We start from the raw sequence: 17,284 nt of genomic DNA on the forward strand, positions 1-17,284 counted from the left end.
TTTTACTATTTACCAACAAAGGACCTGAACCTCCGCGAACAGGACAATTTCGAAATACTGCGAGCAAATAGAAAGGTTCTAAATAGAATAGAAAATTTATATTCCTCTTGGGGAGGACAAACAAAACAATTTCGTAGGTATGGATTCTTCAATAATTGCGATTAAATTAGTACTAATTGCACTCGAGTATTGACTAGCTTCGTTATGTGTTGAAAAATGGCGATCACGTTCGTCTGCGTGAACTCCGACTCCTCTGCTCTTTCGTGACCTCCTTCGAAGTAACCGAAGGTCTACGAGAACGCGACTCTAACGCGTCATCGCGGAAAACAACGATCCCGATCGTTTTCCACTCTCAAAAAACCGCTATGCGCCCGCACAAACGACGATGACTCCGCAAAATGGCAGAAATCGCGACAGCAATACTTATGACGCCCCGAAAAGTAGAAAAGGATTTGGAAAATTTGGACACTTCTAAATTTTTAAGTATTTTAAATTCCGTTACATTTGTTGCATAACTTAAAACGACAGCTTAACACTTTGACGACCGCTATCACGTATACGTGACTTTGCGAGCTAGCATACGTTGGCCACTGTCACGTGTGATCTACTGTATCAGTCACCATTTCATGATACATTCGACTGATTACGTTTGTTGAGGTTATATTTATAATTTTCAACAAAATATTCCCATAGGACACAATACTGCTGGAATTTTCAATGACTAATCTAAGTAAAGAGGCAACTAATCTAAGAGGAACAAATTCATCTACAAAGTGTAAGAATTGCCCCTTCCATTAAAACTAAATAAATAGTTTTAGCAGCTTAATTGTTACCCAACAAAATATTCCCTCAGTATGGGATATGATATTGCTAGAATTCTCAATGACTAATCTAAGAGGAACAAATTCATCTACAAAGTACAAGAATTACCTCTTCCATTAAAACTAAATAAATAGTTTTAGCAGCTTAATTGCTATCCAACAAAATATTCCCTCATGATACTGCTAGAATTTTCAGTGACTAATCTAAGAGGAGCAAATTCATTTGTGAAGTACAAGAATTGCCTCTTCCATCAAAACTAAATAAATAGCTTTAGCAGCTTAATTGTGATCCAACAAAATATTTCCATAGGACACAATACTGCTAGAATTTTCAATGACTAATCTAAGTAAAGAGGCAACTAATCTAAGAGGAACAAATTCATCTACAAAGTACAAGAATTGCCTCTTCTATTAAAACTAAATAAATAGTTTTAGCACCTTAATTGTTATCCAACAAAATATTCCCTCAATATAGGGCATGATACTGCTAGAATTTTAATCGAAAAGGAACAAATTCATCTTCAAAGTATAAGAATTGCCTTCCACTAAAAGTAAATGAACAGTTTTGATATGAAATTGTATACCCTGCACAATTTGCTACTAAAACGTTCTTATAACGTTTATAATAGCCCTAACTACAAGATTCTGTATACAATTACTCGCTATATGCTCAAACAAGCATATTGAGAATACATTTTTATTTTTGAAACGCAAATTAACGTAGAATTGCCCAGAGCAAGAACATTGACAATCTTACTATGAAGTATGAAGGATATCCTAGTAGCTACCCTATGAACTAAGGGTCAAGGTTCTGGTTTTCGAGGTCAATAGAAATCTATCCCTTTTCTCTGCGTTTCCTCAATATTTGTACCTCAGAAAGAAGCGCATAAAACCTAAAAAACAGTGGTTATAGAATAAGTAGTACAGGACCCAAAGCAAAAACTGTAACTCGAGCCGATACATTGGAATTTCGGTTGTTTGTAACGGTTTTCGAGGTTCCTGGAAACGGAAGCTACGACCGCGGCAGGATCACAGACATCGCGGATCGAATGGCCCCGAGGCAACCGGCGATGACAACCTACCGAGTAGACGCCGTTATCGCGACCAGTGGCGGAGTTATCACTCTGATATCCAACGTATGTATATACATCCCCCACGATTGGCCCTCGGTCTTCAGTGACTCGCGGACCACCGGCCGGCAGTCGGTTCCACGAGAGGGACCCTCGAAACTCTTTTCCGTCGCGTTGATTCCATACGAGATTATAAAGAAAAAAGAGAAAAATAAGAATCGCTCACCGTAGTCGCGTTGCCGTCGTTTCATCGTTTCGCCGTGGTCCTCGTCGTTGCTCCTCCTCCTCTTCATTCTCCGTTCCCGTTCCTTCCGTTCCCCGTCGATCCTTCCTCCTGATCGCGAACTGAACGACCCGAGGATCCGCTGGACTCTTCGTTTCCTACGCGGTTACCCCGTTCGACACTGAACAATATCCGGAAGCCGACGTTTCCTGCTCGAAGGTACGCTCGAACAAAGCGTCGTCCCGCGCGCGGCGTTGCACTCGATCCCGTCGAGCCGCGATATATGGTGAAAACGAAGCAAAAGTTTGGCAAATTCCGGCTAGAGGAGAGCACGCGTTGGCCACTGCTCTATGCTTGGAAGCGAGGCTGGTGTGTATTATGTACATAGAGGAGAACCACCGAGCAGAGTGGAACCGACAAAGAGAAAGAGAGAAAGAGCGTGCAGTCGATAGAGAGAGAGGAGTCGTACGAGCGCGAGAGAGACGCACGAACGCGACTCCGTGGATGGCCGGGCCAGATCGGGCGGAATCGAACCGGACGGAGGTACAGCGGAGTCGGATACCGTTCGATTTAATCGAATCGGCTCGAAATCGGGACCAGACATGTTCCAATTTGCGTACGAACGAAACGGGAACAAAGAAACGTTTCGTTGGAGGAACAAGGAGAACGTTAAACTTCTCGAAGGGGGCACCAACAGCCTGTTGGCCGGACGGGGGAGTCTCGGTGGCCCTGTGGCTCGCTCGCGGACTTTGGTGGGGGCACCGCGAATAGCGCTAGGGAAAACTATTGCGCGCGGTGAACTCGATTCCGTCGACGTGGATCGTCGTGGCTCGATGTGCACGCACACAATGGCGTCGCGTCGCGTTCGTGTGCGCCAATTCTCTCGGCTCGTCTCTGTCGCGAAAAGCGCATGCGCCTCTTCCTTCCTTTTCCTACGCGTTTTCCTTATCTGCCAGCACGGGGATACACGCTCGCCGCTCCCTCTCCCCGCCGTCGCCCTCCTCAGCCCGCGTCCCACCCTTTCACCCGCCACGGATCCACTCCTCTTCTCCTCCTCGTCCCTCCGCGACGACGCCGTTGCATTCAGGTCTTTGTTTACCTACCTTGCGTTTCTACCCTCTCGACCCAAATTATTGGCACGATCGTCGTACACGATTTACGATCTGCAACAAAAATAATCGGCTTAAGCCTTTGCAACACCGTAATTCGAGCTTATAACCACGCATTGTCTTCTAAGTTACTAGACTTGGGAACAAATAACATCGAAATCATCATAAACGAAGCTCCTTTGCTGCGGAATGCTTCTGAACAAATGTAATGTAAAATCTAAAAAATGTCAATGTGATATTTTCCAACTTTTGTGATTTTCGAAGAATCCCCTAAACGAGAGTTTGGGAACATACGGAGGAAAAATTTATTTGTTTTATGGTCCTATTCTCGTTGCATGCGTTAACCTAAAAAAATCAATTCTATCTTTCGGATATTTTGATGTTATGATAACTATTAGACGGTAATTGAAATTTAATAGTGTGGATCATTATTTAGTCACGGGTTGCTATGACATCTCAATGGCGGACAAGCTTCGTGCGTACCGAATCTGTCCAACATAAATCTTCTCGATGACTCACACGATTTTCTTTTCGGCTGGGTTCGTGACAGACGTAAACAAATTACCTGCATCGATGGAAATACGCACGAAGCATCCATAAACTGTCATCGCGGATGAAAAACACAAACTCCATGAACAAAGGGCAAAACTAAATTAGCGTGAATCTCCGTTCGACTGTATTTTTACATGACTCATGTCCGAAACGGATTTTTGGATTTCGTTCAGGGGAAAATCCCGAGAAAATTCACCGTGAAATTTATTCCTCATTAACCTTTTTCAGTATGAGTTTTTATGAATAAATAATTACTGCGAACTTAATTATCTCGAATGTCAAATCGTACAATGGGAAGTTTGAAAATATACTTTTACATACAAGTCGGCCATTTTGTTGAATTCGCCCCTGTTCAGATTTCAACGACACGTTTTATACGAACAAAGAACACACAGAGAAGTTACGATTTAAAGCAGAGATGAACTATCCTAATAAGAGATAACCTATAAAACCAACGTATAGCATACTTTTCGGAAAGTTATTCGATCGAACAATTAGATTCAGATAAAATGTTGGGTTATGTTTTATGTTCGTTCGAAGATCGTATTCCGCGAATGGAATCTCCTGTTCAATATCAAATATCGATCGATTGCTTTCGGTCAAGGATTTCGTTCAGGGGAAAATCCAGAGAAGATTCAACGTGAAATTTATTTATTATTAACCTTTTTCACTATGAACTTTTTAATTACTGTGAACTTGATTATCTCAAATTTCAAATCGTACAATGGAAAGTTTGAAAATATACGTTTACATACGAGTCCGCCATTTTGTTGGATTCGCCCCTGTTCAGATTTCAACGACACGTTTTATACGAACAAAGAACACACAGAAAAGTTACGATTTAAAGCAGAGATGAACTGTCCTAATAAGAGATAACCTATAAAACCAACGTATAGCAAACTTTTCGGAAAGTTATTCGATCGAACAATTAGATTCAGATAAAATGTTTGGGTTATGTTTTATGTCCGTTCGAAGATCGTATTCCGCGAATGGAATCTCCTGTTCGATATCAAATATCGATCGATTGCTTCGGTCGGTCAAGGATAATGTGTTACCGGAAATACGTTGCTATCCAAGGACGAGTTTCTTCATTCATTTGTCTTTAATACAATCAATCGATCGAACGCATTCATTCATTCCATTTCTCGCATTGCACACGCGTTCCGCGAAACCCATAGCACGAAACGATCATCTAGGTATATTTTAACCCTAAATAATTGCTCTAGACAGCTTGATTTACTTACAAATTCCTTCGACACCGTCGCATGTATGGTCAAGTGGCTAAATCGAGGGAACGACATTCTCGAAATGGTCTGTGTCTCTTGAAACGAATCATGTAAATCGAATATGCACGAATCTAACGTTCTTTCAACGGACGGACGAAAGCCTGACACGCGAAGGGGGCATTACACGAATACTTCGATGGAGGTACGATAGAGGTCGACCGTCCCTACTTCCAAATCATCGAACTATACGAATGCACTAACGTATAAACAAAAACGTAGAATATGGAATCTAAAATAACGTCTCGAGCATTCCGAAGGTCATAAATTAACAAACCACGACATTAACGTTCGAACTTTCTTCGATTTACCTCATACAATGTTAAAATATTGCCACTTTCATCGTATTAATTACACTTATAATCGTATGCAAGATTGTTTTGTCTGCAACTCTGTAAATACTTACATGGTACTTTAAATAAAGCTGTTTAGTGTGACTATAATTTGGTAGGTGGCAGTAAATGGGTCCTCTACCTCATACTCGAGATGGCGTGCAAAATCACTAACCTTATGCCTACCCAAGCCCTTTACATTTGTACTTTGAAACCTATCTCCGTCGTACGAAAACAGTTTTACTAACCTCTGTAATACATTATGCATACTATTCAAATATCGCAGTTTAGTATCTCTAGTATACTTGAAATTACACATTTCATTTACGCTGAAGTAACAAAGGAAAGATAGTAGCGTTGGAATTGAAAGAAAAGTCGAATGCAACTAAATGCTTAAAAGGAAGTCTAGTTACGAAATTTACAACGAATGAATTTCTCGTAGTCTGTTTCAATTGACAGCATAATCTCGAATCTCGTTTTACTAACGCATCGGATAGATTCAAGTTCGCGTTGCTAACTTCTTTCAACGATCTTCCGCCTAATCGTGTATTTTCTCGGGCAAGGAACGAACATTCAGCGCGTATGTAGTTCCGGGTACCTTCTTTTCTTTTTTGCGTACCCTCGCGTCTGTGCAAAACGAGCAACCGAATTATTCCACACAAAAAATGAACAAATTGTTATCGCGCTCGACCACGACGCGGTTACGTCGTTATTTCATTCAAGGTAAAAGCAACTCGTCTTATAATTACATGAAACAAAGATGGCCGATTAGACAACGGGTCAAAGGTCGCTTTCGTTCGACAACACGTGCTCTATTCTTTCGAACACAATACAAGGGCTGTTGATAGGGTAGCGTGTATTGTATCGTCATACAACGACGATCGAGTAATTAGAAATGCATTCGTTATCAGCATTTACACGAACATTTTTACTAACCTCGTTTCTAGATGTTATACGTCATATTTTTGTTTACAATTATCGAACGATACCGTTTTCACGTGACCTCGCGAAGTAAATATCACGAGCAGAAAAATATCAAGCTTCTACTCGATCCATTAAAAAATCGATAACGCCTACGAGTCAACGAACCGTATTTTTTAAAAATTTTACAATCGACGACATAATTAATCGTTTCGAAGAATGAAAAAAGGCCAGAGAGGTAAGAGGGACGAAAAATTCTTTCCTAAAACAGTTTCTCAATGTCAACTTTATTCTACCTTCGTTTGATCGTGTTCGATACGGGCTCGATTCTTTAATGAGTCATTTCAATACATTGTTTCCCACTTTTGGCAGGACTTAAGGAACCGGGTACGAACGAGAGTTGTACGTTTCCTTAAGTAAATCGCACTGACTTTAGCAATACACATTTTTCTTGTATCTCTAACGCTTTCTTTCTAAATCATTATGCGCTAAATATACCATATGCATATAATTAGATCAGCGTTTTCTTTGAGAGACAATTCCGAAGCTGCTATTAACGATGTGGTTCCTAAATAGGCGAAATAAAAAAAGAAATAACCGATGATTACTCGTTCATTGCTTTCCGATTCGAATAAAAGGTTTGAACCGAGCATAAAATCTATATAGTTTATTCAAGTCTGACGGTCTCGACAAAATGTGAATGGCAGTAGTAAAACTTTGTTCAACGTTAACAATTCCTTAAACTCGATGTGATCTCGTAAAAAATATCGTTACAACATAGACTTCAAGGGGTATGTGCTCGCATGCACGCACATTTCTATATGTATATTAAATTTAAACGGTATGCAGAGGCTGAAACATGCGATTCCAGGCATCGACTCGAGCGATAGGTTAAGTCAATTGGTTTCAAATCCTTCGCTCGAATCCATGTTTACATCGCAACATGTTTCGACCCCTGCAATCCGCTTTAAACGAGAACTTCATACTATTTTCCGGATTCGATATATTTTTATACACCTGTACACCAGCGGATGACGAATGCGCAGACTCGCTACATCTTCACGTCCAACGTAACTGGGATAAACATCGTAAAAACAACCGATAAAATTTAATAATTTATACTCGATATTCGAAACAATAAACTACGCATGCCATAGAATTAAAGGAATATACACAACGCTAAGACCCTGTTGGTACGGTGTTTCTTTAATAAAAATAATCAAACAATACGATCATAGAAACACGATCGATAAACCGATGAGGTAATCAACAAAGGAAGGGAATTGGATGAACATTATTGATACTAATTACAACGTTCTCTTAAGCGGAGTGCACAGAAATCGAGATACCCCCGTCGCTTTCCTTTCAATCGTTTGGCTAGATCACATACGCAACCATTATTGGACTACAGGATACCCTTAACCAATTATCAATCCACAGCCCAATCTAAATTGTTCTTTACTATGATTCATCATACCGCTCAACACAAACGTAAATGGCAACGGCTGTAATTTCTTTTCCAAGACAGCACCCACTGTCCAGTTCGAGTCGACGCTTCCTGCAATGAAAATGTCGAAGTATTCGAACGTCTCAACAACGAAGTACAACACACAAGAAGTATACTGAACCTTTGAATATTAAATCTGCCTTGGGCAAATCAATTTGATAGGCAATGGTTCCAGTGGATTCCTGTATTCTACTAATAATATCTAATTCCACGCCAAATTGTAACTGTTGACTAGCTTTTTGATGAAAACAGAGGTGGCAACCGGTCGTACCTAACGAAAAACAGATACATTACTAACAATTCTGCAGTTGTGTAAAAAACCACGTAATGCTGTTCACGTACCTAGATTTGCACTTATCGTAGAATCTCCATTTATATACCTTATGGCGGGTGAAACAGCGGCAACCTGACCTCCTGGTACGCCAGGACCCCGCTGATAAGCGACTTCAGCACCGACAGCGACAGACGATGTTATGCTTTGAAGATACTGCATGACAAAAACACCTGAAAACAATTCCATGCCATAATCGTTTCTACGATTTTGCGTAATCGATTTTTACCTCGCGTGCTTACCAGAACCACTAAGTATATCTGGATTACCCACAGCCAAAGAAACAGTGTAAGCATCGCCACGATAATCTGTCGCTACTTGCACTGCAGTATATTTACTCTTTTGTACTTGAGTTGCTAATTTTCCTCTCAGTCTCTGACCAAACTGATGAATAATATTAGCATTAAGATTTCCACATGGATCGATATCACCTAATAAGACAGGATAAGCTTCCGAAGGTACTGGCTGCTTTGTACCAACGTATGTTGCACCAAACCTGAATAAAATGGAAGAATATCATCAGCATCAGATCAAACCAAACGCAAAGATCCAATCACGTTTAACCTTACCTATATCCAGACGGTGCGAAGGAACTCATATTTATCGTATGAGAAATTTGAAAGTGATTACTAAGACCTTTATTGAACATTAGCTTCGCTCCTTCGAAATTTACAGGAAACACATCTGTATTTGAATGAAAATCATTAGTAAAACGCGTGTCATTGCTTTGGCAAGAATAAGGTGACAAAAACAGACAAAATGATAAGAAAAAAGTAGAAGAATTTAAGAAAGTATCGGCGATAAAAAGCAATAAACTAAACTGTACGTGCCTTTGCATTTCTTGTGAAGGTCCTCGATCGTGCCCGGATTTTCTAGACGATCCGATGTTTCGGTAGGTGTGATCAAACCCGTAGAAGTATCTTGCTTTCCTAAATTCGGTACCAAACCTGGAGCTGGAGGTGGTGGCGGAGGTGGAGGAGGTCCAATGGCTGCTAATACGTTTCCCATTTCGTCGAATTTTATGTCTAACAATTTCTATGATTTTTGCTTTCGAAATTTGAATAGCAGACCGCTTGAACTGCTATACAGAACGTGAACCCTTATACGTGAACGATAAATACGTATTTACACAACAATCGTCGATGGAAAACCCTCGCGGTCAAACGAGTCGGCGTGCTTCTCCGTGAGTCGCCATTTGTAAAAGACAACCACTGCCGCCTAGACCACGAGATATGTATCTCTTTCTTGAACTATGGTTTCACATAGCAGCACTCGGGTGAATACTCAATGTACGATCGATCAATTTCCTAATTGTGTTTTTATATTTTAATTATACTATACATAAAACCATATTTCTATATCGACGTTACTACGATTCCTGTCTTTGTTAATAGTATGTGTTACGACTCCGACTTTACTGTTCCTGCGTGAATATAGCTAGGTTATATTGCTCATTGTTCATGCTTAACTCTGGAAGAAAAATGAAATCGGAAAACACTTCACGTAGTTGCGATATTGTTTGTTGTAAGATCAATAATATTCAAACTCACGACAAGGAATTTATTAAAAGAAAAATGTACGAGATATTTGTATCGTCCTTCCACGAGAAGAAGGCACAGCGTGTTTACATCCCCACTCTTGCTGCAGCCCGCTGATTGGCTGTCACCGATCTTCATCACCGTTTTCGACCAATACCAGTGAGTTAGCGGACAGCAACAGGAGTGGGGATGAAAACACGTTGTGCCTTCTTCTCGTGGAAGAACTGTACGTTATTCCGAAAACATCGTTACGCGTTGATTGGTTTAGCATGCACAGAACCTTGAGTTAGAACCATCTGAACTTTCATTCGAATGTCGGAGATGTCGCTCTAAACTGTATGTAACTAATGGATAAGATTTGAATCGATTCGAATCTGTATTATAATACAATATACGTTCAAACTGATGCTAAATGATTCGAAATCCCATTACTAATCATTAATCACACTCTACTCATGTGGTAACATCAAGGTCAAACCCCTCTATCCTATTCTTTGTATTTTGCACGCATTGTTTTAAATATTCTTCCATTAAACATAACCTTTATAGAAAATGCAACAGATCACGACCCCATACGCTCAATGGAAAATTTTAATTGTCTATATTATATATATCTAGTAATACATTAATATCTAAAAATTAAATGCACCAGCTGTACAAATTAATTAAACAAATTTTGAGGCAATGGCTAACAATTTTGTGTAATCTGCACCTTTGGCATGTGTCTTCTCTTTCATTATTGTACGAAGGATATGTGGAACCGGTACATGAATTCTAGTACCCAAAGGTGTTCCATTGTCATCTATGAGAACTAAATTGTTGCTATCAAATTTTGGCACCTTTGCATTTTGATGTTTCTTCAGCCCGACCAATATACCTTTCTTCTTTTCACCTTTTATTGCAACTAACACTCTGTCTCCTACATTGTTTAAATAGGGAAATATAAAACTACCATCAAAGTCATTCTGTGATCGACTTACCAATGAGTCCTACACCTTTTTTATTATAAACATGTATACAGCGTGGTGGTTTCCCTTCCAACATAGCCTGCTTCCCAATGTCACTGTTATCCACAACTCTTAAGCGTGTTAGTTTTATTATTTGATTAGATATTGTTGATGTGGAAATGCTTCTAGATAAAATATTGAATAACACAGGGCAAACAGACATTGTTGCAACGTTTTCTGGAAAATAGAAACATCGCGTTTTTTCATCAACAACGAAGAGGTTACCAACACAAACATGTGTTCACTCGGTTTGGAATTAAATAATTGTAAACTATGCGTTTAATCTCGATTCTGTTAATCTTATTTCGTTGTCACATAATGTTAATCGCATAACTTACATAAATTGTTTGCAATCGCCTTAAAACAACAGTAGATTTTTTTATCGATGTTTCAGATTCAATGTTTAAAACGCCCAATCGAAAGTAAACGTTGAAACATAACCTAAATACTTTTTACAGAAGTCACATTGCTTGCGAACTATCATGGACAAAATACAACTGTACGGGAAACTAGTAAAACAATTGCGGTCCATTTATGAATTCCGAACGAGTTCGATATTCGCACGAAATTATAACACAGAGAAAAGTTCAGATGAAATACCGACAAATACAGAGGATCAAAATGAAAACATTACAAAACCTAAACTATCTGGTTACGCGCAAGCTTTCGACAAATTTGAAGCTATTATTGAAGAAAGTAATGCTTTAAAAACCTCACAATCTCGCACCTTTGCTTCGTTGCTTCGAAATTCAAAGTTTATGGATGTAAATATCATATATTTAATTACATAGTCTAATATTATTTCTACATCTTCAAATCATGTTATTGAAACAATGAAAAGAAAACACCATTTGTATTTGTAATAACATTAATTACATTTTAGTTAGGAGATCCTGAAGGAAAGATTGTAGAAGGAGAAATTTTTAATGTTGTTGATAATGATCTATACATAGACTTTGGATGGAAATTTCATTGCGTATGTCCAAAACCTAAAATGAACTCTAGGTAAGGTATAATCAAAGTTGCAGTCTTGACAAATATTAATTGTTTCACTATTTTAGTAATTATGTCAGAGGTTCTAAAGTAAAATTAAGGATAAAAACATTGGAATTGTCCACAAGGTTCTTAGGAGCAACTACTGATTTAACCATTCTAGAAGCAGATTGTATTCTATTAAGTCTTATATCATCTCCAATGGAAACCTTGTAAATATAAGAGGAACATTTAATTGTACTATATAATAAATACTCAAATAACATATATATGTTATTTCTTTGATTGTTTTCCTGAATGCACAAACTCAAAACAAGTACATCTAAGATAATAAAGTTTTTCAATGTTGATGTTGACAACTTATTAATGGGACATATCTAATTGACATAATAATACAATTAATAAATGTGTACACAGTCGTGTGCATGTGAGTCCGTGCATGCATAAAACTAGTAAACTTCTGGACGTTTCTACATGAGATTATACATGCATATACGCATATGTAGTAGGGATTACTTTCAGCATGTCCAGTCGTATTGTTTACTATGCTGTCGTGTACTGTAAATATTATTGAAAACATTGAAATAATTACTTAGAATTATCAACGATTAGTTCTGAAAAGCAAATCTTCCTTATTACAAGGAACAAAATGGTACGGGCTTTTACACCATTTACGAAATAAATAACACGTCATCGAGCATAACCTGAAAATACATTTATATATTTTGTTTCCCTGAAACGAAGTGAATTGTCATTAAATTGATTTGTTTATATGAAATTGTAGCAAACTATTTGTTGCGGATGTTTCAAAACACTTTCAGACGACGAACGGAAGAACGTATTCGACGAAAGGTTATGGATTTCTGTAGACGATTGCATCGAAAATGGTATTGAAACTCATGAAACTAAAAAACAGCTGAAATTAAGTCATAGCATCGAATTAATTACAGGTGAAAAGGTAAGTCTGTTCTTTGAAATACATCGTACAGTTGATTGTTTAGGAACAAATTTAAATTCCTCTTTTTATTTTTAGATTGTGCAGCCTGACAAGAAATCTGTTAACTTGTGTAACGAATGTTTCCAGAATGTACAATTGTATATAAATTTGCGATCCCGACTAATTCATTCATTACGCTCGTTGAATGATAGGTCTGATTTGATTAATAAAGATGAATTTGGTTTAAGAATAGAATGTACAAAGGAATCTCAGAATAAAAAGGATACTCAATTAAAGGATATTGTGAATTCAATCAGCGATAAAGTATCAAACAACAGAATTATAACCGAAGATGTGATTAATGTTGATGAGACAAGTATGCCTTTAGATTTTAATTCACAGTTATTTTACCAAGAAACAGCTGAGACTGAACAGCAAAATTATCAAGAGAACGACACATCAAGTGATTTGGAAAATTCTAACACTGATTCAAACCCTTACAAGGAAATAATTTTTAAAATTCAGGATAATGACATAGAATCAGAGATAGATGTATGCTCTGGAGAAGACGAGGAAGTATTAGAATTAGACCATCAGTGCGAAAGAGCCAATATTGTGGAAATTAGCACTTCTTCTGAATCCGATATAGAAGTTTGTGATTATGAACCGATCGGAAAGAGAATGAAAAATTATCATGCATTTTCACCCCGTTTGCTTTATTAATTTCTCCTCTTTCGATCTTTTTGATCTCTATTGATCTTATGTAAAATAAGGGCATGTTATTTGGTACAAATTTCCGCGTTTGATGTACGATATTAAAAATACTGTACAGTCCGAAACAAAATGTATCGCTACGATTTAAACTATTGTACATTGTATGTATTTATTATATATAAAAATTGTTTAACATATTACAACTGTGTGTGTAATACGTTTATTTCACTCGACAACACCAAATAGAATATTAGACATGTACTATATTCGAGTATATCAAATCCACGTTTCGAACAATGATCGATCAGTTCTTATTTGATTATAAATTTTAATGCGACGTATTTTAAAATAACATTTTTGATTTATAATATACTTTCTTTCACGTTGGAACGTGTTGGCCCATTAGCTCAGTTGGTTAGAGCGTCGTGCTAATAACGCGAAGGTCGTGGGTTCGATCCCCTCATGGGCCAGGTTTTTTTTTTAATGAAAAAATGATTCGATTGTTTACGACGTACACGCTAAGTTATATAACCACCTTAGTAAATGAAAGAGAAACAAAAATGTCCGATAAGGATATCATTGGGCATTGGAATTGGGCTATTACTGTTCGTGCATACGAATTAAAAACAAGTCGTGTATGCATTATCTTATCTATTTGCAGTGACTTGTTGTAATATATCTGTATAACCTTTCGATAAAACCTTTCGGTGATGATCATGTTTATCTCCGTTGTTTACCATACGTATAAGCAAGTACTAAGCAAAGCAGGATCTAGAACGGCATTCATTATTCTTTGTCGCGGTTTGTTATAAGACAAAAAACATGTATCGAATTGAAAAAATGAAGACTCTGTTTATACCGTAAGTAAACTATAAAGAATAGTTTTGATTGACTGTACAAACATCTGAAATTATTACATATTTATTATTGTCCAGGTGGAGCGTGTTGTTTCCAAGGGTACAGAACTTGCATTGCTCGAGAATCTCCACAGCCAAATTTAACAAAGTGAGAATTTGTTGCTTACGATTTTGTAAATAATACTGCATTTATCAATTATAATCGTTTCTATTATAGATTCTTATTGCAAATAGAGGGGAGATAGCATGCCGTGTTATAAAAACAGCCAAGAAACTGGGAATAAGAACTGTTGCTGTATACAGCGAGGCAGATCGTGACTCTATGCATGTAGAGCAAGCAGATGAAGCTTATTGCATTGGTCCTGCATCTTCTAGCCAGAGTTACTTGCGGCAGGATAAAATCATATCTATAGCAAAGAGTTCAAAATGTCAAGCAATACACCCTGGCTATGGATTTCTTTCTGAGAATGCAGAATTTGCAGAAGTTTGTGAGAGGGAGAACATTGTATTTATTGGGCCTTCAGCAAATGCAATTAAGAATATGGGAATAAAAAATGTCTCAAAAGTTATGATGATCGATGCTGGAGTTCCTGTTATAGCTGGTACAGTCCACTTGATTCAAAGTATACAATGACGCGCATAAAATTATTACCAATATGCTATGTTTGTTGCCAACGAATGCAGGATACCATGGAGATGACCAATCCGATGAAACCTTGCTACTGAAAGCTAGAGAAATAGGTTTTCCTTTAATGTTGAAGGCTATACGCGGCGGAGGAGGGAAAGGAATGAGAATTGTTTTAAAAGAGTCAGAGTTTGCAGAGGCTTTAGAGAGTGCAAGAACCGAGTCTGAAAAAGCATTTGGAGATTCTGCTATTTTGATCGAACAATATGTCAGTGATCCGCGACACGTCGAAGTACAAGTGTTCGCCGATAAACACGGAAACGTCGTTCACATGTTCGAAAGGGATTGTTCTGTTCAGAGAAGACACCAGAAGATTATCGAAGAAGCTCCTGCAGTACGTATGTCCGGTTGTCGAGAATTCAGTCGCTCATAGTCATACAGTTACAAATGTATAATGATCATGGTCACAATAGCCAGGTATCCCTGCAGACTTAAGATCAGAATTAGGTATGACGGCAGTTCGAGCTGCGAAAGCAGTAGGATATGTTGGCGCGGGTACTGTCGAATTCATAATGGATCGCAGCTCGAATACCTTCCATTTTATGGAAATGAACACGCGTCTTCAAGTGGAGCATCCTATTACGGAGGCAATTACGGGACTGGATTTGGTCGAATGGCAATTACGAGTTGCGACGGGCGAAGAGCTACCACTGAATCAAGAACAGATTGATTTCCGTGGACACGCGTTTGAGGCAAGGATTTACGCCGAGGTGAGTAATTATTTGCACGACGAATGGTTTGATTATTTGTTTCGATTACAGAATAAAGTAAATTTATGTTTTCTTTTTGTAACTGTGTGATCGTTGATTTGTGGATAGTGATATTGTTTGTAGCTTAGTTGTAGCTTAGTTGTTTTTTGCTTGAGTTTGTACGTCGTTGCAATAAATCATAGAATCCAAGGAACGGTTTCCTACCAGGAGCTGGGCATCTGTCGTATTTGAGAGTTCCGGATGTCGTGTCAGAGACAATTCGAGTCGAGACTGGAGTCCGCGAGAAAGACGAAGTATCGGTACATTATGACCCGATGATCGCTAAACTGATTGTGTGGGGAAAAGATAGAGGAGAAGCATTGGCCATCCTTAAATCAAAGCTGAACGAATACAATGTAAGTATTGTTGCACTTGAAAGTTTTAAGACCCCAAGAAGTCTCGCCATCTTACTGTATTTTCAGATTGCCGGGCTCGATACTAATATAGAATTCATCAAAGATTTATGCTCTCATCCTAGTTTTCAACAAGGTCAAGTGCATACAGGGTTCATAGAAGAACATTACCAAGACCTATTTCCCAAGTTACAAGTGCCAAACGAAGTTGCGATGCAAGCTGCTCTTGCTTCGATACTTTACGAAGATATGCACTCTTTACAGTCTTCTCTTAAAACTTCCGATCCTTTTAGTCCTTTCGCGACTGAAATCGGATTTAGATTGAACCATTCTTTAACGCGAATTTTTCGTTTTAAAGTTTACGGGAGCGATGTCGAAATTGAAGTAAGATACACCGAACCTGAGGTATATCATATGAGAGTCGGTAAGATTGGTCCTTGGAGAAGAGTAACAGGTACATTAAAGAAAAGGAAAAACTCATTAGAATTATGTGTTGAAATCGACGTATGGATCACTCGGACGACAGTGACCAAAATACATAATAAATTACATTTATTTACCAAGGTTAGCCGATTTGTTTCATAGACGCCTCATCTAAAAGCTTTCAAAAATGCCTTAAATTTAATCTTTTTGTTACAGGATCGCGAATGGCAGTTCGAAGAGCCTACTATGAAATTTTTGTCCAATTTTGGAAGTAACAATGTTGAAACAGATCCATATAAAGCTCTAAGTCCTATGCCAGGCTTCGTAGAAAAATTATTCGTCGCAGAAGGAGACGTTGTAAAGATCGGCGACGCTTTGCTTGTTATTAATGCCATGAAGATGGAAGTACGTTTATGTCTTTTGCTATCAATTTTCAATTTAGCGGTCAAACTTAAAAGATAACATCCCGTTTGTTCACAGCATACTATCAGATCATCCATAAATGCTACAGTTGAGAAAGTGTCGTGTTCAGTAGGAGATAACGTGCCTAAAAATAAAGTTCTCGTCCAGTTAGCTAATTCTGCATCTTAAAATGTAAAAATTAAAAATTATATTTGATATACTTATCGTGTAATTTATTTGTAAAACCCATCCTTAACTTGGATTAAAGCAAAAATTCTAATCTGAACCGATAACGTCGAAAGTGTACCAGTAAACAGTATTTTATTTTTTTTGTTTAAATGATGATACAGGGTATTCGGCCATCCCTGGAAAAAATTTTAATGGAGGATTCTAGAGGCAAAAATAAGACGAAAATCAAGAATACTAATTTGTTGATGGAGGCTTCGTTAAAAAGTTATTAACAATTAAATTCAAAAA

At 38.0% G+C, this 17,284-nt stretch overlaps 6 protein-coding genes and 1 non-coding gene across 10 annotated transcripts in view; 4 read left to right on the top strand and 3 right to left on the bottom strand.

The window, feature by feature from the left end:
- The window catches only part of LOC143347264 (uncharacterized), a 76,525-nt gene extending 73,419 nt beyond the window's left edge, over positions 1–3,106 (bottom strand). For all 3 annotated transcript variants that reach the window (XM_076776322.1, XM_076776331.1, XM_076776333.1), the window contains exon 1: positions 2,118–3,106. In XM_076776322.1, coding sequence (XP_076632437.1) covers positions 2,118–2,184 — 67 coding nt within the window. In that variant the 5' untranslated portion in view covers positions 2,185–3,106. The remainder of the gene's footprint in view (positions 1–2,117) is intronic.
- On the top strand, positions 205–17,031 carry Mccc1 (Methylcrotonoyl-CoA carboxylase 1). Of its 2 annotated transcripts, XM_076776335.1 has the most exons (10): positions 205–208; positions 14,152–14,198; positions 14,274–14,343; positions 14,413–14,797; positions 14,880–15,214; positions 15,294–15,590; positions 15,773–15,985; positions 16,052–16,546; positions 16,622–16,810; positions 16,886–17,031. In XM_076776335.1, the coding sequence occupies exons 2-10, from the start codon at positions 14,161–14,163 to the stop codon at positions 16,994–16,996; spliced, it is 2,133 nt and encodes a 710-aa protein (XP_076632450.1). In that variant the 5' UTR covers positions 205–208; positions 14,152–14,160; the 3' UTR covers positions 16,997–17,031. The 2 variants fall into 2 exon arrangements, with proteins under 2 accessions (XP_076632450.1, XP_076632449.1); XM_076776334.1 differs by lacking the exon at positions 205–208 and having other exon boundaries at positions 13,784–14,198.
- On the bottom strand, positions 6,582–9,557 carry LOC143350154 (mitochondrial import receptor subunit TOM40 homolog 1). Its single transcript, XM_076782049.1, has 6 exons — positions 8,980–9,557; positions 8,719–8,833; positions 8,392–8,645; positions 8,161–8,322; positions 7,940–8,089; positions 6,582–7,869 (listed from the first exon to the last, which is right to left on the bottom strand). The coding sequence occupies exons 1-6, from the start codon at positions 9,155–9,157 to the stop codon at positions 7,730–7,732; spliced, it is 999 nt and encodes a 332-aa protein (XP_076638164.1). The 5' UTR covers positions 9,158–9,557; the 3' UTR covers positions 6,582–7,729.
- On the top strand, positions 9,890–12,086 carry Mrps28 (mitochondrial ribosomal protein S28). The gene is made up of 4 exons (XM_076782075.1): positions 9,890–10,023; positions 11,153–11,458; positions 11,578–11,699; positions 11,756–12,086. Exons 2-4 carry the CDS (start codon positions 11,177–11,179, stop codon positions 11,901–11,903), a joined length of 552 nt encoding a protein of 183 aa, XP_076638190.1. The 5' UTR covers positions 9,890–10,023; positions 11,153–11,176; the 3' UTR covers positions 11,904–12,086.
- Mrpl14 (mitochondrial ribosomal protein L14) lies at positions 10,266–10,857 on the bottom strand. Its single transcript, XM_076782087.1, has 2 exons — positions 10,668–10,857; positions 10,266–10,606 (listed from the first exon to the last, which is right to left on the bottom strand). The coding sequence occupies exons 1-2, from the start codon at positions 10,855–10,857 to the stop codon at positions 10,353–10,355; spliced, it is 444 nt and encodes a 147-aa protein (XP_076638202.1). The 3' UTR covers positions 10,266–10,352.
- LOC143350159 (uncharacterized) lies at positions 12,186–13,541 on the top strand. The gene is made up of 3 exons (XM_076782061.1): positions 12,186–12,339; positions 12,472–12,645; positions 12,721–13,541. Exons 1-3 carry the CDS (start codon positions 12,337–12,339, stop codon positions 13,345–13,347), a joined length of 804 nt encoding a protein of 267 aa, XP_076638176.1. The 5' UTR covers positions 12,186–12,336; the 3' UTR covers positions 13,348–13,541.
- Trnai-aau (transfer RNA isoleucine (anticodon AAU)) lies at positions 13,735–13,808 on the top strand. Its single transcript has one exon. It is a non-coding gene; the product is annotated as a tRNA-Ile (tRNA).
- Positions 17,032–17,284: the final 253 nt, after the last annotated feature.

This window comes from Colletes latitarsis, chromosome 2 (genome assembly GCF_051014445.1).
Source record: "Colletes latitarsis isolate SP2378_abdomen chromosome 2, iyColLati1, whole genome shotgun sequence".
Taxonomy (NCBI): Eukaryota; Metazoa; Arthropoda; class Insecta; order Hymenoptera; family Colletidae; genus Colletes; species Colletes latitarsis.

Coding starts and splice junctions, on each gene's coding strand:
- LOC143350154 (XM_076782049.1), bottom strand. CDS start 9,157: ATGGGAAACGTATTAGCAGCCATTGGACCTCCTCCACCTCCGCCACCA. Junction 8,090..8,160: donor TACGATAAGTGCAAATCTAG/GTACGTGAACAG, acceptor GTTTTTCGTTAG/GTACGACCGGTTGCCACCTC. Junction 7,870..7,939: donor GGCAGATTTAATATTCAAAG/GTTCAGTATACT, acceptor TTTTCATTGCAG/GAAGCGTCGACTCGAACTGG.
- Mrps28 (XM_076782075.1), top strand. CDS start 11,177: ATGGACAAAATACAACTGTACGGGAAACTAGTAAAACAATTGCGGTCC. Junction 11,459..11,577: donor GAAATTCAAAGTTTATGGAT/GTAAATATCATA, acceptor ATTACATTTTAG/TTAGGAGATCCTGAAGGAAA. Junction 11,700..11,755: donor AAACCTAAAATGAACTCTAG/GTAAGGTATAAT, acceptor TCACTATTTTAG/TAATTATGTCAGAGGTTCTA.
- Mrpl14 (XM_076782087.1), bottom strand. CDS start 10,857: ATGTCTGTTTGCCCTGTGTTATTCAATATTTTATCTAGAAGCATTTCC. Junction 10,607..10,667: donor AAAAGGTGTAGGACTCATTG/GTAAGTCGATCA, acceptor TAAACAATGTAG/GAGACAGAGTGTTAGTTGCA.
- LOC143350159 (XM_076782061.1), top strand. Junction 12,646..12,720: donor AATTAATTACAGGTGAAAAG/GTAAGTCTGTTC, acceptor TTTTATTTTTAG/ATTGTGCAGCCTGACAAGAA.
- Mccc1 (XM_076776335.1), top strand. CDS start 14,161: ATGTATCGAATTGAAAAAATGAAGACTCTGTTTATACC. Junction 15,215..15,293: donor TTATCGAAGAAGCTCCTGCA/GTACGTATGTCC, acceptor TGGTCACAATAG/CCAGGTATCCCTGCAGACTT. Junction 16,547..16,621: donor AATTACATTTATTTACCAAG/GTTAGCCGATTT, acceptor TTTTTGTTACAG/GATCGCGAATGGCAGTTCGA.